At 42.9% G+C, this 24,481-nt stretch overlaps 1 protein-coding gene and 1 pseudogene across 1 annotated transcript in view; one reads left to right on the top strand and one right to left on the bottom strand.

Moving 5' to 3' along the window:
* MAL2 (mal, T cell differentiation protein 2) overlaps positions 1-24,447 on the bottom strand; it is a 28,635-nt gene extending 4,188 nt beyond the window's left edge. Inside the window, 4 exon segments of the mRNA XM_006109861.3 lie at positions 1,002-1,157; positions 9,698-9,868; positions 24,306-24,354; positions 24,356-24,447. Coding sequence (XP_006109923.1) covers positions 1,002-1,157; positions 9,698-9,868; positions 24,306-24,354; positions 24,356-24,432 — 453 coding nt within the window. The 5' untranslated portion in view covers positions 24,433-24,447.
* LOC102442940 lies at positions 2,396-4,852 on the top strand (annotated as a pseudogene).
* Positions 24,448-24,481: the final 34 nt, after the last annotated feature.

Here is a 24,481-nt window from a genome sequence, read left to right as displayed (position 1 = left end):
CAAACTCTGGCTATCCTAACAGAAACTTGGGACAGTACGTCTTGGAATCATCAGTCCTCTACCCTTTGAAACCCTAACTCTAGACCTGTGCTGTCCAATAGCTCCTAGCTGCACATGCTATTTAAACGTAAATTGTGTATCTGTCACCAAGTACAACCTCTTTGGTGTGTTTTATTATTTTTTAAATATAATTATTAAATTAATGAGTAGCAACCATATTAGATAGTGCATATATAGAACATTTCTATCATTTTAGAAAGTATTATTGGACAGCATAGCTCCAGACATATTTTAAATGGCTATATGGGGAATTTGGACTGTTTATAATCAACCACTTGCTATACAGTCATTAATTATCAAGAGATTTCAGGGAATAATTTAGATGCCTGTCACCTTAAAATGTCAATGTTGATACAAAATGATAAACTCATTTAAGTACATGAATTAAGAACGATAAAACAATTCAAAAAATCTCCCCACGGATGGCATTTCACCTCTATACCATCCATGTGATGGCTGGCATGTTTACCTCCCCACTCACCTGGACTTCCCTCACTGACAGGAACTGTGCCTAATGCATCCCTGTCCCATCACCTGCCAGCAAATCACCTGACTCGTGGTAGGCTCTCAGTGAATTCAAATGAATTACAAATAGGTATTGCACACTGAAGAACAAATCTCCCTTACCAGGTCTGAAGTTACAAGAAGTAAAAGGCACAATAATTCTTTCTACAAAGTAGACTTTGTTGTGTAAAGCCAACCACTGCCACTGACTGCTCTAATCTTACATGAATGTCAACCTCTTTGTACTTCAGTTTCATCATCCACAACACCGGGGTAATAACAGTACTTTGCTCATAAGGTTATTGTACAGATAAACGGCTATTATATGTTTAATGCTAACAGATATTATTAAAAATACTATTGTTGCCTGAGGAGTTACTTGGAGACCTTGATAGTGGAAGGGAAGTGCGGGTAAGGTATAGCCATCAAACACTTACTGTAGCTGCTACGTTTATGTTATACTGGTTATTACTCAGGAGCGGCTGCACGGCCATGGTTGTATTGCAGTGCAGATCGTGCAGGGAGGTGGCTGCTGCTTCCAGTAAAAAGGCTCCGAAGTAGAAGACGAACACTGTAAAATGGTAAGCAAAATCCTGAAAGAGGAGGGAAAGGAGAGACGTCTATAATTAAAAATAATCATCTACATTTTTTCTGTTCCTTATTTCAATGGTGAAGTTTAGGTTCAGGAAGATTAGAACTTGAATCAGTCTTAAACTACATTAGCCATTTCTTTTGGCTGCTTTAGCAATGTCAAGCTATTAGAATCCAAATGAAAATCAACTGCCCCAATGTAACTGGCACAGTGGCAAACCTTCTGGCCTATTGAGTTTTATAATAAAGTATATAATTTTTGTTTATATTAGGGTGCCATAGAGATCAATTTTAATTAACATAACATAAAAGGGAATAACATATGCTGTCCTTAAAATGTAAGTAAAATGGCATTTAAGTTATAGCTATTATATAATAACTATATAAGATCTATTGCTGCAATATATTATAGTTATATACACATTTTATAATTAAGCATTTTATATTTTTTAGCAATTATTTTTATGTTAGATTGTCACACTATGCATTAAAAGATACAGAAGACCTGTGAAATCACAGAATTCAATAACATATCTCCCAACCTTCTAAAAAAAATAAAATCATATACATCTATAAAAAGTATAAGAAATTTTCATATAAAACTCAACTGTTATTAAGCTATTGTTGGCATTAATGTAAAGCACAATTGTACTAAAATTCACATCATCTTACATGAATTAATACATCAACACATTGCTTTGTATTTTTGTTGAGTTCCCAACACCAGGTACTTTACATTCATTATCATTCATCCTTATAACCTCTATTCAGTTTATGCACAAGAAATTTCTTAATTTTTTTTTAGTTAAGCGACTGTCTCAAAGCCACACAAAGATGAACCTTGGGGAGGAGAACTCAAGCCCAGATAGGTCTGTCTGCTTCCAGAGTCCACTTTTTATTTATTACATATTTTTATTTCACCATTTCTACCAACACTAGAAATCTTGGGAAAAAATTCTAGAGACATCTACCAAGCATACTAATTTAATCTCAAGATCAATAAAAGCTAGAGGCTATAAGTATTTCAGTTAATATGCTAAACAAATACTTCTAGAAAATTCTTTATCAAAAGGCACTCTTGCTTCTTTCATGAATGGTATATAGGCAACATTAAACCATTATCACAGGGAGAAACAATTATTTTTTTCAGCAATTAATGTCTAACAATTCTAGAATGTAGCAATTTAAAATTGTTACCGTCTGGTGACAACACTATGATATGCATGGCTCAAAAATTTTCATGGCTGAGAGAGTTACAAGATATATTACAAAACCTATCAAAAGCGACCAGGTGGTCGTGTCCGCGAAGGTGGCGGGTCGGAGTATGCAAGCTGCGAGATGTCCTACAGATGAATTATCTTTAACCAACTGTGCAGTTGTGAATGAAAACGATTTCCAGTTTGGCCAGCATGTGATTGTGAGGACCTCTCCCAGCCACAGGTACACATTTACAATGAGGACCCATCCATCAGTGGTTCCAGGGAGCATTGCATTCAGCTTAACTCAGCGAAAATGGGCTGGACTTTATATTGGGCAAGAAATAGAAGTGTCCTTATATACGTTTGACAAGACCAAACAATGTGTTGGCACAATGACCATCGAGATTGATTTCCTGCAGAAAAAAAGCATCGACTCCAATCCTTATGATACCGACAATATGGCAGGAGAATTTATTCAACAGTTCAACAACCAGGCATTCTGAGTGGGACAACAGCTTGTATTTAGCTTCAATGGAAAGCTTTTTAGCTTAGTAGTAAAGGATATTGAAGCCATGGATCCCAGCATCCTGAAGGGAGAGCAGGGGGCAGGTAAAAGACAAAAGATTGAACTAGGACTGGTTCCTGGAAATAGTCAAGTTGCATTTGAAAAAGCAGAAAATTCATCACTCAATCTTATTGGCGAAGCTAAAACCAAGGAAAATCGCCAATCATCAATCCTGACTGGAACTTTGAAAAAATGGGTATAGGAGGTCTGGACAAAGAATTTTCAGATATTTTTCAACGAATGTTTTCTTCCTGAATGTTTCCTGCAGAGATTGTGGAACAGATGGGTTGCAAACATGTTAAAGGCATCCTGTTATATGGGCCCACAGGTTGTGGTAAGACTCTCTTGGCTCGACAGATTGGCAAGATGTTGAATGCAAGAGAGCCCAAAGTGGTCAATGGGCCAGAAATTCTTGGCAAAGATGTGAGAGAATCAGGAGCTAACATTCGTAAACTCTTTGCTGATGCTGAAGAGGAGCAAAGGAAGCTTGGTGCTAACAGTGGTTTGCACATCATCATCTTTGATGAAATTGATGCCATCTGCAAGCAGAGAGGGAGCATGGCTGGTAGCACAGGAGTCCATGACACTGTCGTCAACCAATTGCTGTCCAAAATTGACGGGGTAGAACAGCTGAACAACATCTTAGTCATTGGAATGACCAACAGACCAGATCTGATAGATGAAGCTCTCCTTCGACCTGGAAGACTGGAAGTTAAAATGGAAATAGGCTTACCAGATGAAAAAGGTTGACTACAAATCCTTCACGTCCACACAGCCAAGGATGAGAGGGCATCGGTTACTCTCTGCAGACGTAGATATTAAAGAACTGGCCACAGAGACCAAGAATTTCAGCGGTGCTGAATTGGAGGGTCTGATGCGAGCGGCACAATCCACTACTATGAACAGACACATAAAGGTCACTACTAAAGTTGAAGTGGACATGGAAAAAGCAGAGAGCCTGCAGGTGACAAGGGAAGATTTCTTCGCTTCTTTGGAGAATATCAAACCAGCATTTGGCACAAATCAAGAGGATTATGCAAGTTACATTATGAATGGTATTATCAAATGGGGTGATCCAGTTACTCGAGTTCTAGATGATGTAGAGCTGCAGGTCCAGCAGACAAAAAACAGTGACTGCAACCACTGGTTAGCGTCCTGTTGGAAGGCCCTCCTCACAGTGGGAAGACTGCGTTAGCTGCAAAGATTGCAGAGGAATCCAACTTCTCCTTCATCAAGATCTGTTCTCCTGATAAGATGATTGGCTTTTCTGAGACAGCCAAGTGTCAGGCCATGAAGAAGATCTTCAATGATGCATACAACTCCCAGCTCAGTTGTGTAGTTGTGGATGATATTGAGAGACTGCTTGATTATGTCCCTGTTGGCCCTTGGTTTTCTAATCTGGTATTACAGGCTCTTCTTGTGTTACTGAAAAAGGATCCTCCTCAGGGCCGCAAGCTTCTTATTATTGGGACCACTAGCCACAAAGATGTCCTTCAGCAGATGGAACTGCTTACCGCTTTCAGCACCACCATCCACGTGCCCAACATTGCCACAGGAGAGCAGCTGTTGGAAGCTTTGGAGCTTTTGGGCAACTTCAGTGATAAAGAACGTACTATAATTGCACAGCAAGTAAAAGATAAGGAGATCTTGATAGGAATCAGCTGCTAATGTTGATCGAGATGTCTCTACAGATGGATCCTGAATACCATGTGAGAAAATTCTTGGCTCTCTTAAGAGAAGAAGGAGCATAAGTATGTACATACAACACTTAAGACTGTCAACCAGACTTACCACTCTTTTAAATCCCAGTGCCTGTTCTACAAGTTGCTTGTTCTACAGTGCATATAAATTTCAAATCTCAACCTTTCTTGGACAACTCTTTCCACTTATAGAATTCTTCACTGTGTTGTAGGTCTGAGAGACCAAGCAAGGAAATTGGTTGTTGTACCGTTGGTTTACTTTCCCTGTCCTGCTTTGCAAACCTCCTTGTCACAAGGCAGGAAAAACTCAATGGTACATATTTGTTGGAACCTGCTTATCAATGCATGGAGCTGGGACCATTTCCCTTTGTGACATGCTCATCTCATAGCAAGTGCATAGTGGAAAGTTTAAAAAAGCCTTCAAGCAGCTCTTAGTGATTTTGTGATGAATGACTTTCTGCAGACCCTCATCTGTTTTTTGTGTTTGAGGTATTTCTTTTTCAGTCGCTCCCTTGACTTTGAAAATGGACTATTTGCAAACACATAGTGACCAAGGTAAAGATGGCCTGGGATAGTCACTGGATTTACTCAAGACCCTAAATGAAGTGAATTGTTCCCTGCCTTCAACACGTGCTCACTCTGCATGCTCCGTGCAATAAAAGTCCCCTCCTTGTGCTTATCGAGATAGTCCACTATTTTGTGGAAGGTACAGACCTGCTTTAGAATGCTGTGCTTACCTTTCACTGCAAGCTAAGATGATTCCTTTTTCCTCAGTCTTTAAGTGTGGGAGACATACTGTACTTGTGAACACTACTCATTTTAAGCCCCATACTCCCCCCTCCACCCAAAAGCTCTAAATAAATGTAATGATGTTGCAGGACAACGTTTGGCCCGTTAGTAGGAAGACTTTCTACAGGTAAAGCAGGAACAGGGAGGGCTCACAGGGATTATTTTACAACTTCCCTGTGCATTTGGTTAAAGTTCTCCCAGAAAGCTGGTTGTTACCTTTGCCTGAAGAAATTGGGCAGGCTTTGGATTTCTAAGATGCTGTTCTCAATCATTTTCAGTGATGTTTCCAAGCTGCAATCAGGAGATCTTTCTTTCTTTTTTTTTTTGAGATCTTTCTTAATAGAAAGAGTATTGCTGTGTGGGCTATGACATCCCCTGAATGTAACTGATTTCCTCTGTGGTAAGAGATATGCTAATCATTACCACCTGGTAGGTGTTGTTAAAAACTTGTGAAAGATGTATGGAAAAAGCCTATATCCCTATAAAGAAAGGAGTCGTTAAAATAATTTACAAGCCTCTCAGCATTGATTAGGTCCAACTCTAAATGGGTCAGTTCCTTAGTATAATACTAAAGGCTTATTAGCATCACTACTTTTCTTTTTTCCTTAGCTTAATGACTTAGAATGTATCCTTCCTTTATTTTAATTATCTGTACTGTCTAGCATCTAAATAGAACACTCTTCTCCAGAAAAAAAAAATATCACTTATAGCTCTCTCCCCTCAGTCCTTTAACGTCCATTCCAATACACTTAATGGCTTTGTCTTATAACCGAGTTAGAAGGAATTTAAATAGGTCATCATATTTGGTGATGAGACCTATGGAGCATGCTACTCTCTCCCATTGCTGCTTAAAATGTGAGGACAAGCAATCAGAAGCCATCTGCAACCGCCCATGAAGCTCGCTGCCACCGTGGCACTTGGGTGTAACTCCGTCAGCTGTCCCCATGGTACAAGGCAGATTATCTCCAGATCTTATTATCTGCATATTTTGGTAGACTTGTATGTCATGTCTACTTTGTTTCAACTTTTCATTCCTAGCTTTGTGGCTTTTCAAAAAGTGGACTGTATTGTGAAATTCTGTGATTCCTGGTAGCCAGTATCCTGGGTTCCGTTATCTGTCTTAGCTCTTTCTTGCCTCTTTTCTCTTCCCATGAAGACAACATGCATTGTACTTACTATGTCTCTTATTCAGTGAGGTTTATGTCTTTTTGTTTTGTCCAAAACTATATTGAAAAAAATATAAATATTATATTGTTTAATGCAAATGAAGGAATGCAATAAAGAGTATATATACTTGAAAAAAAAAAAAGCGACCAGGTGGTCAAAAAGGCAGAGTATGTTGAAAATTTCAAAAGAGGAGAAAAAAAAAACACTGAGCCATTTCTAAACATGGCGAGCATTTAAGTATGGAATAATCAGCTAAAAACAGACAAAACAAATCACAGGATAACCTTTGTAGGTTACTTATAGAACAGACTGGTAGGTAGGTCTTTCTAACTTCTTAGGAAACCTAATAAATTAAAAAGGGTATGAATGATTGTATTCAATACCAATGATAAGGCAATATGAACAAAAAGGAAAAGGGTGGTATGGACATATGTCTAATAAAATCAGGAGTGTTACTGGAAAATTATTTAAACATTCATGAGGAATGTGCTTTGACCAATTAGAATGCTGGGCCCTGCAGGATCCTGGAGACTCAGTGCTTTTCCAATAATTAACCCTTTAGTTGCTGGGCTGGTAGCAGGTCCAGGAAGTCCCAGAGGAGCAGTGCTCGGCAAACTCATTAGTCAACAGAGCCAAATATCAACAGTACTTCTTCAAAATAGACTCACCCAGGCCGAAAACCTACTTCTGCGCATGAGCCACGAAGTTTCAATCGCACTGTACGTGCGCGCCTGCACGTGGTATTTTGTGGAAGAGCCATACTCAAGGGGCCAAAGAGCCGCATGTGGCTCACGAGCTGCGGTTTGCCGACCACTGGGCTAGGGTGATAAAGGTCACAACCATTGGGAAAAGGCAGTAGGTTTGGCAATGACTGTATTAACTACTACTAAAGCAGTGGTAGGGCTATACTGGTACACACTGTCGAATATCATCCTTGAGCCTGATGCTACAATAGCCTGGTGGTGCTTACCAATATTAGGGACACTGATTCCTTCATACATATTATGGGAAAGCCAGGCATTTAGAAAGAGGAGATGAAGCATCTACCTGTAACTTAAATAGGGACCTTTGATCTTCATCCCTTGACCAATTACTAGAAATATTTTCTCATCATTAATGAGAAATCAAAGCAAAAAGGTCAGAGCACACTGCACCAGCAACCTAAGAAACTCAAGGACTCTTAAACATTACCGGTGCAAGCCTCAGCGTGTCTGAGGAACGACAATGATTACTGATCTCTTCCTATGAACCAGACACAAAGCTGAGCACTTTATACTATAGTACATTAATTCCGTGATTCCTGCATAGCATCTGGTGAGGTAGGTATGACTATTACCATTTTACAGAGGAAGAAAATGAAATTTATAGAGGTTCACTATTTTGCCTGAGGCTACACACTTACCAAGTGAACCGGGTCTAATCCCGAAGCCTGTGTGTGACTCGCTGCTGCCACACGCCCCCCTTACCTTTACACTGACCCCTGCCATTTGGTTTTAGGCAGGCAGCCACGTTCACTAGACTTGGCTGTTGATAACACTTGGGATGACAGCCCTCATCATGCTCTACAAATAAGACGAGAACAAATTTCCTCCAACAGCTGTCCTAAAGCTGCTGAGTAAAATGCTGCTACACTTGAAAGGGACACATACACCACCAGACTAAAGGCCTGACTTAACGCTTCTAAACACCTTTGTGGGATGGAAATCAAAGGTGGGTTCGTCATGAACTTTGTTAGAGCATGTCCACCACGGATTGAAATTCATGCTCCACTGGGCCATTCTGAGATATGAGAGAATGAATAACCACAAGTATGAAAGAGGCCCCCCCCCCGTGTTACAAGAAAAAAGGGAAATGTTGATCCAATTTAATGGTGTCGTACTGTTAAAATTGTGCTGGTTGCAAATTCATTCCTTAAAACTTACCAATTCTTGACCTTTTAGCACAGGAATCGAAAATGCAGGTACTATTTCATTTTGTTGTGCTTTTGCTTTATCCCACTTCTCAGGTACCGTGCTTTTTACAAATTGAAGATTGTGACAACCCTGAGTTGAGTATTTTTGCACTATTTGGCACTGCATTTGTTCACTTCATGTCTCTGTGTCACAGTTTGGTAATTCTCACAATATTCCAAACTCTTTCATTATTATATTCGTTATGGAGAGAGAGAAAACATTGACTGGCTGCCTCCTGCACACTCCCTACCAGCTATCTAGCCTGCAACTGAGATATGTGTCCTGACTGAGAATTGAACCAGCAACCTTTCTGTGCCCTGGACGATGCCAACCAGCTGAGCCACATCCACCAGGGCAAGATCAGTGATTTTTGATGTTACTATTGTATTAGTTTTGGGGTGCCATCAACTGCACCCATATAAGATGGCAGACTTAATAAATGTTGTATGCTCTGCTCTGGCTGTACCTCAGTCTCTCCCCCATCCTTTGGCCTCCTTTTTCCTTGAGACACAAGAATATTAAAATTAGGCCAATTAAAAACCCTCGAATTTTTAATCAATAAAGTATTTTTTAAATTAAGGGCACATACATTTTTTATTAGCCATAATGCTATTGGCACACTAAGTAAACTACACTAAGTAGTGCAAAAATAACTTTTATATGCACTGGGAAACCACAAAATTTGTGTGACTGGCTTTGTTGCGATATTCATTTTATGGCGGTGGTCTGGACCCAAACCTGCAACATCTCTCAGCTATGCCTGTAAATACAAATCATCGCCCCCTTTTTTTCCTAAATATTCAGAGAGCAGAATATATAGCTACTTGTTTTCTGAAAAGAATATATATTTAATATCTGAAACAGAAATCAGTGGAAAATTTCAAGATATATGTCACAGAACCTGTCAAAAGCATCTGTTCAATAACTACAATCCAATTTATTTGTTGTGTGAACTGTGAACAAAGGTCATCTAACTCATAAAGGAGCAACAGAAAGATTGCTCCGCTCTATCAGCACAGGGATCTCACAAGCTGGGCAAAGCAGACGCTGCTGTCTGACCTTTTCTCTCCCACGAGCGGCAATAGACAGAACAGAGATCAGGCATTTTGGGACAGAATGAGATAGTTATGTTTCCCACATTTTCCTGAAAAAGACTTAAAAATCCCTTACCAGGAAATTCCAGTTGGCATCGATCTGAGTCACCATGCCAGAGAGGAACACCCCCAGGAAGAGGAGGGAAAGGGTAAAAGCCGTCACGGACACGAACATGACCCATCCTTGGAGCAGAGGTAGAGGAACATTGGAGGAAGCAACCAAAATCCAGACGAGTCCCCCGAACAGCTAATGGGTAAAAAGAAAAATGGCAGTAAGTTTGGGCAACAGAATAGAACGCGCGTGCATCACTCTTACCATGACCCTTGCTTCTCCCCAGGCCCCCGCACACACTCCCGCCTCCCCGCCCCATCTTCTTTTCTTTATCATGATGTGAGATGCCTTCTTCCCTCAGGTGCCAGCCCTGCGCTTTTACTCGCAAGCCCGATCCGACTGCACACCTGTTTCTGCACCTGCCTGCATGGACTCTCGTCCTCAGCCCGTGAACAGGCCCGTGTTCTTTCGCCAGCTAAACAGATTTCCTTTGACCTGCTGCCTCTCTAACTACTGCCCTCCTAAGTATTTTCCTTTTCAGTAACCATTTTTACAAATTCATCTTTGTTTGGTCTCCACCTCTTCTTGGTGTCACTCTTCAAACCACTGGACAGTGGCTCTGCTCTTGCCACATCTCAGAGTTTTATCAGCAAAGATCAGCCATAACTTTTAATGGCCATGTTTCAACGCTTATCAGGAAATTGTTCATGTGAAATTATTGCCTATATCAGTGATGGCAAACCTATGACACGCGTGTCAGAGGTGACACGTGAACTCATTTTCTGGTTGATTTTTCTTTGTTAAATAGCATTTAAATATATAAAATAAATATCAAAAATATAAGTCTTTGTTTTACTATGGTTGTAAATATCAAAAAATTTCTATATGTGACACGGCACCAGAGTTAAGTTAGGGTTTTTCAAAATGCTGACACGCCAAACTCAAAAGGTTCGCCATCACTGGCCTATATAGAGAATAAAAGTTTCAGCTGTCGTACATAATGGTAACCAATAAAATACACCATCACCTATTGATACTCTCCTATGTGCTGGGCATGGAAATAGGTACTTTAGATCAGTGGTCGCCAACCGGTGGTCCGTGAGGTCCGAAAGGTTGGCGACAGCTGCTTTAGACAGTCACAGACCTAATTTAATACATACCTATTGCCCATCAGGTGCTGTGCCAGGTTCTAGGAATAAACAAGCTACACTTGGTCTCCACCACCACAGAATTCATAGTTCTTACAGCAAAGAGCCAATTAAGCAAGTGATTAAAAATGCTACTGCATACACGTCAGAACTGGGCAAAATCTGAGCGTTGTGGGTCCACACAATGAGGGCTCTAAATCCAGATTTGAAAAGTCAGAAAATACTCGCTGGAAGCAACAACCCAAAGAACAGGGCTTGGGGGAGACGGAAGGTGGGTGGAGAGAAGGCTGATGCAGGGCAGGAGGTGAGTCTTGAGAGGACCTGGTGGGAGCTGAGAGCGAGCCTGGGGAGCTGGAGACCCAGCTGAAGGTCCTGAAGGTGACATGAGGGCATGAACCTCACCCACAGGCAATGGGAGGCCACGGATCATCTTGAGCAGAAACTAGTATGACCAGATTCGCCTTTAGAAGTTTCTCTCTGGCTAGAGTGTGACACAGACTGGAGAGGAAGTGATGGAGCTAGAGACCACACAGGAGACTGTTATACCAACAGAGTATAAATCAGACTCAGGGCGCTGATTAGAGAAAACTTTAAAAAGTAGACAGGATGCTTATTGGATCAGATGTGAGCATGACAGCAAAAGATCAGACACGGGATACTCAGCTTTCTGACTTGGGCAACTAGGAGTGAGTGAGAGAACACAGGGGAGAAAGGGTTAGGGCAGTGATGGCGAACCTTTTGAGCTTGGCGTGTCAGCATTTTGAAAAACCCTAACTTAAGTCTGGCGCTGTGTCACATATAGAAATTTTTTGATATTTGCAACCATAGTAAAACAAAGACATATTTTTGATATTTATTTTATATATTTAAATGCCATTTAACAAAGAAAAATCAACCAAAAAAATGAGTTCGCATGTCACCTCTGACACACGTGTCATAGGTTTGCCATCACTGGGTTAGGGAGTGAAGACAGTGCGTTTCATGGATCTAACAGCGGCGGTCTCCTCCACACGACCACTAATAAAGCCATTATGGCTATGCATCCTTGGCAGGGCAAGCCGGGCCCCTTAAGGATCTAACCTGTCTTTTACATCCTTGTCTCTTGTCACTAAGCCTCTCACATTTTACACTATAGAAAAAACAAAACCCACAGTCCAAAGATAAAGCTCTTTCAAGTCTGAGTGGCTGACCTACGCTGGCCAAGAATGTCACTCCCTCCCCCATGTGTATTTGAGAAACTCCCATTCACCGCTCATCTGGGATAGCTCATGATCCAAAAAGGCATTCGTTCCAGAGTCCCACCCATGCTCAGGAACCCCTGTCCTCTGGGCATGCTGGTAACTGTGAACGTGTTACATTGATGAGAAACGCTGTAACTGAATGTCCTGGCTTCCAGTCCAGTCGCATTATCAGACCTGCTTGGCAGCAGGCTGCCTCGTGTGTCTCCACATCCAAAGCCATTTATTAGTCTGCGGGATAATCCTTTCCTAACTGTCAGACCTTGTGCTAGATTTGGAAACAAAAATCTAGGCTATATACCTGCCCTGAAGACACGGACAGGCCACCACTGGGAATCAATCCCACCCCCACCTGTCGCCTCCCACACCCACAGATGACATCACAGAAGCATGTGTACCTGGCAGGCACAAGGCTCTTACATATTTGGTCAGTGAACAAATAAATGCCTAGTGCCCATAGAAGAACAGTTGGAGTTCTAGATATTAAAAACCAACAATCATCTGTGTCTCGCTTCTTAAGTATCTAGACAATATCCCAATTGCACAAGTCACTGAAAGTTAAAAACACAGGCTTTAATTCAAGTTTCTAAATGAAGGCCCAGTTATATAATTCATTACTACTTTGAAAAACATTTTGAAAAGCATAATAACATCACTTGAGCAATGATAATTAAAGCACCAGCCTAATAAATTTCTAATTGTGGTGGTATATCTCAAGTCCTACTATCAAATCAAGCATGAACAACCAACCCTGACAGTTTTATGAAGTAAATCTAAGTCATGAATATGAATGCATATTAAAAAATTTAACCACAACTTTATTAGTAAGCTATGAAAGATACAGTGATCCCGGTAAAATATTTTCTACTCTTCGTACTGTTTAATAAATATTTGATGGTGATAAGATCTTCAAATCTTTTGTTTGTTTGTTTTCTCAGCCTATTCTTCCTGGTAGCCTTTTCTTTCTCTTCCACTACAAATAACCCCTGTTATTTTAAATACTATTTAAGGAATAACATCATTATTAACTATTAATTCAAAGTCATTTATTGAGAAGGTAAAAGTACCAAGGGTAATAAAGGACAATGGGCCATTGTTTAATAGGGGCAGGCAGACTCAAACAGATGGGCATAATCATATGATATAGGAACTGTGATAAACTGACACCTCTGAAGAAGAGGGTATCTGATCCCTTGGAACTAAACATAATATTTCGTAAAACTGGACAGGACCTCAAACAGGGCAGCCTCAAATCTACTGTCAGGCACTACAGAAGGATATTCCAGAAAAAAAGAAGAAGAAGAAAAAAAAAAGGGCAAGGCTCTATCTACAGCAGCTCCAAACAAGGGAGAAATAGACACCAGTAAATCTGATTCAGAAGCAGATTGTGGAGCGAGCTATAAAAAGCGCTCCACACAGCGTGCTCCGGAGGCTGGAGAGGAATGTGCTGGGAGGACTCTGGGCGGCAGGCGGGAGGCAGGGTTCGAAGCAGCCTTTCCAGGCAGAGCAGGGCTTTGACAGGGGATGCTAATGTGACACAAGGATGAATTGTTCTTGTCATACTCAAAATTACAGCCCTTCCCACACCTCAAAGGCTTGGAAAGGAAGTGCAGTGCTTACGTGAAAAGAACAGATTTAGCTACCCATCTGTGGTGTGTGCACTGAGGGCAGGTAGGGAGGAAGGCATATGAATAAGCATAGACTGCATCCTCGGTCAGAGATCCTGGGAAGTTGAGATTTAAGTCCTGCTCACCACAGTAGCTTGGGAAGGAGGAGGATGGGCCAGAGAACATAATTAAGCCTGCTCTGGAGATCCCGCCTGCCTCGCTGTAACACTATCATGCGGGCGTCACTAGGGCCTTGACACAATTATTTCTCCCCTTCCTCATGGTTTCCTTTCGCCAAAAGCTATCTTTGCTCCCGAGCTTCCCAACCTGGTTCCCCCTTAAAAAACTCTTTCAAGCCCTAGCTGGTTTTGCTCAGTGGGTAGAGCATCGGCCTGTGAACTGAAGGATCCCAGATTCAGTTCCAGTCAAGGGCACATGCCCGGGCTGTGGGCTCGATCCCCAGTGGGGAGCATGAAGGAGGCCCCTTAAGCCAATCCGTGATAATCCGTGATTCTCTCTCATCATTGATGTTTCTGTCTCTCTCTCCTTCTCCCTTCCTCTCTCTGAAATCAATAAAAATATATTTAAAAAAATAAATTATTTCAATGACATTACTAATGCACGACATATTCTCTTCATCTAATGCTGGGCATCACCAAGCTCAAACCCACGGCCACTGTAGGTATCCTGATCAGTAGACGTCACTCTGGAGGAGCCTTGTTTTCAGAGATGAACAGCAGAACATAAAAATGGTTCTGACCGGAGGGAGACCAGCTGATAAGTGTGGTGGCAACTGCAGGGAACACCCACTGCGAAGGGTGGGAGGCCACGTCGCCCATCCTGTTCTCATCTTGGATCCAGAACCACGTGCTGACTTCCTGTCTGCCACTGCCTTTCAATGCTCTTTGGTGTCCAAAATCGTCTGATTATGTATAACACTCCCAAATGTATAACACTTTTCAAAACTTGTTTTGTCTGGCATAATGTTTTGACTTGCATTGTGAAAGATCACCACGGCAAGTGATCATCCATTCTCTCACACCAAATGCATCACATTCTGAACTTTCTCTCAGAAACTAAGTTGGGGCCCATGACTCTGTGCCTCAAGCTCTAACTAAAAGACACCCCAACTTGCAGGTCATGCAAAGGCAAGGGTTTCCTAGAAGGAGCGTTCAGCCTTCCCTCCCCTGGCTGTTTCCCTAACCTCCCGAGCTCCCCTGTAGGTGTACCTGGACACACCTTAAGTGCTCAATTACATTCTGAGTGTAGTTATTAAATTGCTACACATCCCTAAAAGAACGCTCTCCTTTGTGGCTTAGCATATACTTCTCACTTTAGTTTGGCACCTGCAGGCCATAAGGGTGAGACTTAGCTGCCACCTTCCCACAGGAAAACTGTGCAAGTACTCATCCACACATCACACTGACCTGAGCCCTCAGAGTTGGAGTTAAAATGTGTTACCACTAGAAATTCTGGACTGGTTAAAACACATGAGCCCCGGGGAAACTAAGGCATTGAGCAAACAGCGACTCTTGTAATTCTGGCTGGAAGGACTACAGACTTCTCAACTTGTCTCCTATTTGGATGGCATTCTTATGTCTCCAAAGGATTCTCTTTGCAAATACCCCCTTTCCTTTCAAATGTAACTTATTTCCTAATAGCCTGCATTCATTCATTTATTGTTAATCCTCACCCCAGGACATTTTTTTCCATTGATTTTTCAGAGAGAATGGAAGGGAGGGGAAAAGACAGAGAGAGAAACATCAATGCTAGAGAGACACATCAATTAGTTGCCTCCCACACAGGTTCAGGAATCTAAGAGCCTGCAATCAAGGTATATGCCCTTGACCGAATTCGAACCCATGACCCTTCAGTCTGCAGGCCAACACTCAACCACTCAGCAAAACGGGCTAAGGCTCTAATAGCCTGCTTTTAAACCTGCCCTCCGACATCTTAGCTAATAATTTTCAGACCAATTTGACACCTTCATCTTAGTATACTCTTATTATTCATCAAGTAAACAGGCCAATTCCAACTCTGACCTATTTTCAGTCAATGTTTGGAATGAGAACAGGGTAAGGTAAGTGAATGTGAAGGTATAAAGGACTGTTCAACTGCCCTGATGGTGAAACACTTCATTATTTAGAACGTTCTGTAAATAAATATAACCCTCTCTTTCCAATTCTCCTATTACTTACATATTGGGTAGTTCATCACTTTATAGCTGTGAAAATCAACAAAACAGCAAGCCTAGAGGGAAAAAAAATATTATCTCCCAGTCTGGCTTATAGAGTTAGTTTGAGTAAGAGGGTGAAGCTAATGAGAATAACAAAAATATTAACTAGCATTTATGGAGCTCTTATGTTCCAAGCAATGTTGTGTTTTATTTGTACCAATCTAATCCTCACAAACACTGACAGATAATTACCATTCCCATTTTACAGATAAGTTAATTGGGGTAGGAAGCCATTAATAACTTGCCCTAACTTACACAGTTAATAAATGTTAGATGTGGGATTTGAACCTGGCAATTGGCTTCCAGAGCTTATGATCTCAATATTATGCTATTCTGCCTCCCTCAGATCTTAGCGTTCATCTAGAGCAGGGCTTTTGCCACAGATTGGCTTGGTGGGAGGGGGGAGAAGGTTGATTCCCTGAAATGATATCAAAATGGGTAGATAAGTGCATAGTAATTTTTCTGAGGACACAATCCACAACTTTCATCAGAATCACAAAGGGATCTGTGGTGACCTCCAAAGTTCAGAATACCTTATAGACTCAATAACCCCTCCTATTTTAATGGGTGCTCATTTATTGTATACCTATAATGAAACCACATGGTGAAGGAACTGGTTAATATGTTCGACAATTGATCCCCTAGTAAACAGAGGACCTACAATGAATTCCATTTAATACACAAATTGTATTTCAGAAGATTTTTTTTAATAAACTGGGAACATATCTTAGTCAACAGATAAGATACAATAGCTGACAGATATGTTTATAGGTAGCCCATGAAAGTAAATTCATTCACAATGTGACTGCAGTCAAGTGGTAACAGAACTAGAGAACACAGCTGCCTACCTATCTCTCCAAGTTCACCTGGTCCCTGCAATGCTCCTTTCCCTACCACCCTTTGTTTTTTTTGTTTGTTTGTTTGTGTTTTTTTTTTTTTTTTTTTTTTTTTTTTTGCATTCTGGCCTGTTTCTTATCCCCTGCACACAGAGTCCATTACACTGCTGATGCTGCCATCAACATTTTGCTGGATAATTAAATTCCATATATTCTAGAAAGATATGTCTTCCAGAAAGATTTTCGTGGCTGGGTGCCATCCCTTGGTGCTGCCATGGTTACTGATGTGTGTATCCTCCAAGCTTACAACCCACTGGTTTGAAATCCTGGGCACACATGTGTGTTTCACTCACTGGATTGTGCGGCCAGAGTGGGTGACCTCGCCTTAAGCATCTCGGAACCCAGGGCAGTGCTTTCTACAGAAGATGCTCCATTGCACTCAACTTGAAATGAATGGGAACCAACCAGCGTGTGTACCGAGTGGTTCCAGAAGTAAACGCTCCAGAAGTGCAGGTGGGGATGCTAGGAACACATTGCTGTCTGAAGCCTCGCTCACCTCCTGGCACACGGTGGGTATTCGAAAATAGGCATGAATCTACTGAAGCAGAAACACGTACTTCTCAATTTTCAAGTTTTATCATTGGCAACGCCTATCATCTGGTACAAGATCTCAGAAGACCAGAGTGGAAAATTATGGAGTTGTCACCTTTTGCTAGTTGAGCTCATGACACCTCCTTTTCAATCTTCTTCAGGCCCCAAATTTGTTCAGTTTACCCGTTCTGCTGCAATTGCCACTGGAACTTGTGCCTTACTGCCCCCACCCCCATCACCCCCAGCCCTACCCCCTCCTGCACTCTTTCATTAATCCCCATCTGTTCTCCCACCATGCTTTCATCCAAACTGGTCCTGGACTAGCCCTGGTACAGTTCTGAATTAGAGGTACAAGTTAGCAGGGTTGTTTTTTTTTGTTTGTTTTAATCAGGGAAAGAAAAACAATGTAAGTCTTGGGAAGCAATGAGAAAACACATATATAGAAGAGGCCTAGGTATAAAACAGCCTAATGCAAAAGAGGTTTGCTTTTCAGATTTACATTTGAAGCTTTAGAAATATGTTTGAGGATGCTATAAAGAATTATACTTTCATCCTCCCCATGTGACCCAAACTTTCATTTTGGTTTCTCAAATACCTGATGCTCACCTTGTAATGGAAAGCACATACTATAGGGGAGAAATATGTTCTGGCTCCTTTTTGTTCTTATTTAAAAATGCCCTTGATTTTTAAAATCCTCTTTTTGTGTTTGTTGGTAACTAGTTATCGCCAAGGTTAAAAATGTTCATGCACGCCAGGGCCCTGATGTTGGCAAGAACTGTGCAAAGCATACCTCTTTCCTGCCTTTTTATCTCCCTCCTTTCTGAAAACTATTACACAAAAGTTAAGAATGTCATATATGGTGCCTATGAAAGGACATGGCCCTTTTCATATAAAATAGGACACAGGAAATCAGGTCAAACTACAAATTCCTGGAGAAGAATCAAGACAGTTGAAGAGTTGGACAGGACTGAAGAGGGCCGCCCTTCTCTGCTCCAGCCAATTTCTCTAGAATATTTACACACACTGTCCAGTTTGCCCAACAGAACAATCAAGGCGTGTCTGTTAAGTCCTGCAGGTGCTTGGTATTGGTACGCCAGCCTGGTCCTTTATCATTCCAGTCTTTTCTATTCATCCGTATCAGTAAGTAGATAAACCATGCCCATGGCGCCTACTACCAGCTACAACATTTCTATAGAGCTCTGCAGAACAAATCTCCTCTCCTTTACCTTTTACTTGGGAGCTCAAGGTCAAGGTTTTCCACAACTTGGTTTAAAGTTTTCCATACTTCACATTTCTTACTGGGCTGCCAATCAGGGCCAATGACTGCTGAAAGTAATCCCTGGCAGGGCCATTGGTTTATTTCCGTATGAAGTTTTAAAGACTCTTCATAGGAATGAAGATGTATTAACTCAGAGGCAAAGGGAAAGTCTTACCTATAGAATGAAACCCCTTTTATAGGGGGACCATACCCAGGGCTAGCCCCTCTTCACTCCTGCAAACACACAATTTCCCTTTGCACCCAAAAATCTATTTTCTGGGCAAGAAAACTCTACGGATCTAAACACTCGTGTGTTAGTCCAACTGAAGTCAAAGCTTTAGGTTGAAGAGAACCTGAAATCCCTCCCATAGATTTATCTGCATGACTACACATGTCTGCTCCACAGCTCCTCCCTCCCATCATCCTTTCACTAACATTTGCTCCTCCCCACCCCCAATAATTCCTCTGAGTGACAGTTTACAGTTTGGTGTAATATCACTTCAGCACATGTCAAACTTCACATACTTGCTAGACCTCCTAAGCCTCAAATCTCTCTCTTCTCTGCTTCTTTCCATTGTCCTACTTCAGGGTCTCATCATCCCTCATCCAAATCACTGCAATCAGCCCCTTACCTGACCTCACAGCCTTCAATCTGTCCTCTAACCAAACTTCACCACAAAAAGATGTCTAAAACACAGGCTTGATCAGGTCTGCCCCTGTCCTTCAGCAGCTCCCCATCACGGACAGAATACCTTCTCTGCCTTGGCCTATCATTTCTCGGCAAATCAACAATGTGAACCTTATCTGCTCTTTTCCCTTCTTTTTCTGCCACCTTCCCATCAGTCATGTAAAAACAGACAGAAAACCCTAACCATTGCCAGAACCTCCATACCATGGGCTTTCTTACCTCTGGGGTTTGCTCATGCCTTCTTTCTCCCTGGAATTCTCTTTCCTGCTTCTTCTGTCTATCAAAGGTCTACACTTCATTTAAGGCTAAACTCAAATGGCACCATTCCATGAAAGCTGCCTCTGCTGTCGCCCCCAGTGGCCAGATGTTCTCTACCCTGTTTACCAATTGTGCTTTTCATAACCACTTTTATCACTTCAAACACAGCACTGTATTTCTTCCTTGACTTTATACTTCACTGTACAGGAATTTCTTTTCTGGGCAGGAGCTATGTTAATCATCCTATTCCCAGAGCATGAAATAAGGCCTGATGCATACCAGATCCTTAATTATTTGTTGAATAAATAAAAATGATTGTGGCATCCAAAAACACTACAGTTAGAAGCATGTGAATAAGAGTCCTAAAATATTTCCCATAAAGAGACACGTTAATGAATATCTCAGGAAATGTAGATGGTTCTCTAAACACGGAAACTGTAAAACACTGAATTCAATGACCTTTGTTCTTTTCGTGTTTAACACTGTTATGTCTGATCTTTCTTGTACATTATACAAGGTAAGCTATTTGAGTACAGAGACCCGAAATATCTCGTTCAGCCTAATGTTACAGATGCTCTCATGTCATTTTCTTATAAAGAGACCAGCCAGGAAAATGTTTCGCTGTACTTCACTTCCCATGCTCACACCTTTCTTCCCTGAACGGTAGGTATTTCTGTACATATCCTCTTAACCAGGGTGTAAGCTCTTTGAGGTGAGGAAGGCAGTATAAACACACCTGTGCTCCTGGAAAAGTGCATTGCACACAGCAGTTAACCAATAAACGCCTGATGAGAAACACCTAATTCAGGAAACACGGAGAGATTTCAAAGTGATAACTTTTGAAGGTGGTGTTTTTGTTTTTCATTCTAACTAAAAGGCTTCACTTTGCAAAACCAACTTAGTATCAAACACTTTATGGCAAGCATGCATTAGTCAATGTAGCTGAGTACAAAAATGAAAGGCTGACCACCCCATGCATGTGAGGTTGCAGTATTCTCTGCCCAGGAAGCTAGTACTATAAATTGCTTTACTCGGTGGTGTTATGCAGGCACTATTTTAATTTTATTTTATTGATTTTTAGAGAGAGGGGAAGGGAAAGAGAAACATGAACGCAAGAGAGAAAGAAACATCTATCAGCTGCCTCCTACATGCCCCCTACCAGGGATCAAACCTGCAACCTGGGCATGTGCCCTGACCAGAAATCGAACCGGCAACCTTTCAGTGCATGGGATGGCGCCCAGCCAACTGAGCCACACAGGCCAGGGCAGGTGGGCACTATTTGTATCTTCTGAAGTATCTCCCAACAGATGGCTTTCCCCTGAGAGATTGTGAATAGAGTGCAGTAAGGGAGATTGGGATTGAATTCTTTGAACAAAGTTACTGGTTAGTGTGAGAACTGAACTCCAAGATTGTGGTTTCATTAGCGTAGTGATGCTGTTTTCACATGTGACGTTTCAGACAGCAATAGGACATAGAGAAATTACCACAGACAAATGAATTTGAAAAGAAGGTTAAAATTAAGAAGAGATGTGGCGACATCCAGAAACACCAAAAGAGGCTAAAATAATCGGTCCCCAGAAAGGAGATTACCTAGAGCAGTGGTCAGCAAACTGCGGTTCTCGAGCCACATACGGCTCTTTGGCCCCTTTAGTGTGGCTCTTCCTAAGCCTTAGGAGTACCCTAATTAAGTTAATAACAATGTACCTACCTATATAGTTTAAGTTTAAAAAATTTGGCTCTCAAAAGAAATTTCAATCGTTGTACTGTTGATATTTGGCTCTGTTGACTAGTGAGTTTGCCGACCACTGACCTAGAGCAGTGATTCTCAACCTTGGCTGCACATTAGAATCACCTGGGAATCTTTTTAAAATCCTGATTTCTGGGCCTCATCCTCCGGAAGTTGTTTCTTTGTTACTAATGTTGTGGCCCCACCCCATAACAAAGAAACAGAATTTACGGAGGATGAGGCCCAAAAATCAGGATTTTCAAAAGATTCCCAGGTGATTCTAATGTGCAGCCAAGGTTGAGAACCACTGCCCTAGAGTTTAGAGCTGCTCCTGGCAAATCTCACATTTAATTAACAGGGTGAGGAATTTGTGAAGAGGAGCCTCCTCAGGTGGAGCCCCTGAAAGGAGTCAGAAAACTGAGAGGGAAATGAAGAAAGCAGGGACCAAGGTGCCTCAAAAGTGTTTATTTAGCTCCTATCTGTGCATCTCCACAGGGTGGGCACTTGAGATAGAGGAGTACCCAGACGGCCTCCGTCCCTGCTCTCTGAAAGCATGTAAGCCAGTATCTTCACATGGTGCGGGTGGATGAGCGTCAAGGAGCCAAAGTTTGGCTCCAGTGCAGTCTCTTGTTTCTCTAAAGTCACTAGTTTCATTGGACTATTATGGGCCTTTTACTTTTGAGGGACGTGGGATGGGGAGGAGAGAGGTTGATAATTCAAGCAAAAGAGGTAATGGAGGCCTAAGATTTAAAACTATGAAGATGCTTGGCCATAGTGAAAGTAAACTGAAATGGCTTTTGGAGGGGATTCTGTTCTAGCGAGATAAGGGTCCTAGATGTGTTTTGGGGGAAGAAGCCGGTGGAAATGAAGAGATTAGAGGAATGAACTGAATACTTCTGAGTCTGAGGTCCCTCCCAGGATGGAGAGTGGTAGAAATTCTAGCAGAGAGAACGCTCATCTGCAAGAGGGAGCTGACTTGTCCACAGGACCCCCATAAATGCCCCCTTCAGTGGTTCCCAGCTAGGACTGTACATCAGAACCTCTGGGAGCTTTTTAAAAAACCTAGCGGACTGCGGGTGCTCCCCCACAGAGATTCTGATTTAATTAATCTGGGCTGGCAACAGTATTTTAGAAGCTGCCTGAGTAATTAAGTGCAACAAGAGTTGAGAACTAACCACTGGGCTAGATAAATAAAGAGATATGAGGGTGAGGGAGAGAAAATAGATGAACTTTCCCCACTCCTTTCTCCCTCCGCTCAGATTTAGGCAGTGCTTCTGCAAGTGTCACATATCCACAGGTGATTCTTGAGCTGGAATTCGATTTGATGGCACGTGATGAGGCTTCTTTGCATATATACACATATATAGTTCCTTATATGCATGTTTCTTTACATATCTTTACATATATACATATACGTGTAAATACATAACTATATATTTGAATAAATACTAGAAAAAAACATAACCAACATATCAAATTTGAGAATTCACATATATTATTGCTTAGGATGAGGCTAAGGCAGGCACTGAAGTTTAGAGCATGATGAATCTATTTAAGTGAACATTCTGTAAATTCTAGTACAGTGCAAGCGGCATATGGATAGGGCAAAAAGTCCTAAAAGAGGTATGCGGACAAGTGGAGTTTGGGGAACATGGAATTAAAGTAGCCCAGAACCTACACATCCTTTCTCCCCAGATCTTCACTGTTCTCAACGGGTCTCCCTCCGCACAGCGGTGCAGTGGGCACCGCGCCAGCCACTGCCCACACTTCTCACATGGATGCCTGGGCCTCCCCCAAAGCATTTCGATGCTTCTGAACTGGGCTCAGACGCAAACCAGCCTCCCCTAGCCTCGCAGTCACGATCCGATTACTGATGTCACAGAACTCACACATCTCCTTTTCCTGATTCAAATCTGAGCTAAACTTAACTTAGCCACCTTCACATAATAGGGCAGAAAACCAATGCTCACAAGGTGTCCCAGCCCCAGGAGCACAAAAGGGAAACCGAAGCGACCCAAATCCAGGTTATGCAAACTCAAAAGGAGGGGGAGAGGGGGAGAGATAGGAAAAGCCCAAACCGAGCAAACAAAACTAGCCCGCAAGAGAGGCGCTGACATTTCACTCTATTTGTAGTTCTCTGGGCATGATGCAACTCTGGGTTGCCCAATTTATGTTCGCAAGATTTCCCCTGGTCCACGACAAGCTTCAAAAAGCTCCCAACTCCGTAACATTCCTTTAAACATGTTCCCGTCTCCAGCCCAGGAAGGCTGCACTACGAGCCAGGGGACCTCCCCTTCCCTTGGGCCCAGCAAAGTGTGCCTCGGAGGCTTGGGTTTGTACAGGTGAACCAGGAGGAAGAACGAAGGCGCAAAGGCAGGCAGAGAGGAGCCTGACAGCTCCGTGTGTGCCTTTCCCTCACAGCCTCACGCCCACTTGATTGGAAACTGCCGAGGGCACCTTCCGCGCTTCACTTTCCCCCCTGCCCTGCCTCCTGAGCCCCGCTCCTCTCGCCACTGCCAAGGCCACTCCGAATGGCAAGCAGGGGATGTGCCCCGGTTTGCAGCCTTCCTCCTCTTTCTCCTGTTACCTCCAGCCCCGCTTTCCACGGCGTGCAGCCTCCTGGTCAGCAGTCATCGCTACACCTTTGCACCACCCAACAAAATGGCAGGTTAGCAACAGGCAAGGCCGAGAGCGCCTGCTCTGGCTCTCGCCAAGCGCGGGCCGCTGGCCAAGCCGCCTGGGGTCTCTGACGGCCAACCCCTCAAACGCAAACACCCTTCTCCTCTCCAAGTCCCGAACCTCGGTCCCACCGGGCCACCTGCTCGCCCTCTCGGGCCATTTCTAATCGCCAGCCGGCGCGCAGGTGCCCGCGTTAACAGGTGCCAGGCAGCGGGCCCGGGCCACAGCGCCGCCGGAGCCGTCAGGGACTCGGAAGGGCGCGCAAGAAAGGTCAGGGGCGCGCGCAGAGGAGGAGCGCGGGGGCCAGGGATGCCGCGGCCGGTCCCCGCTCCCCAGGCGCCACCGGCGCAGAGGCTGCCCCACTTACAATCTCCAGGCAGACGAAGGCGCCCGAGTAGGTCCGCAGGATGTCCGGGCAGCGGGCAGGGTGATCGCGGCGCCGGGAAGGACACGCGGGGTTCGGGGGCGGCACGCCAGCACTCGCCGGCCGACATGCTGCCGCTGCTGCAATCTCCGCGCGCCGCCGCTGCCGCCCTCCGCCCG

Source organism: Myotis lucifugus, unplaced genomic scaffold (assembly GCF_000147115.1).
Source record: "Myotis lucifugus unplaced genomic scaffold, Myoluc2.0 scaffold_17, whole genome shotgun sequence".
Taxonomy (NCBI): domain Eukaryota; kingdom Metazoa; phylum Chordata; class Mammalia; order Chiroptera; family Vespertilionidae; genus Myotis; species Myotis lucifugus.
Note: the sequence above shows the minus strand (reverse complement) of the source record. Positions and strands in the feature narration are given on the sequence as shown.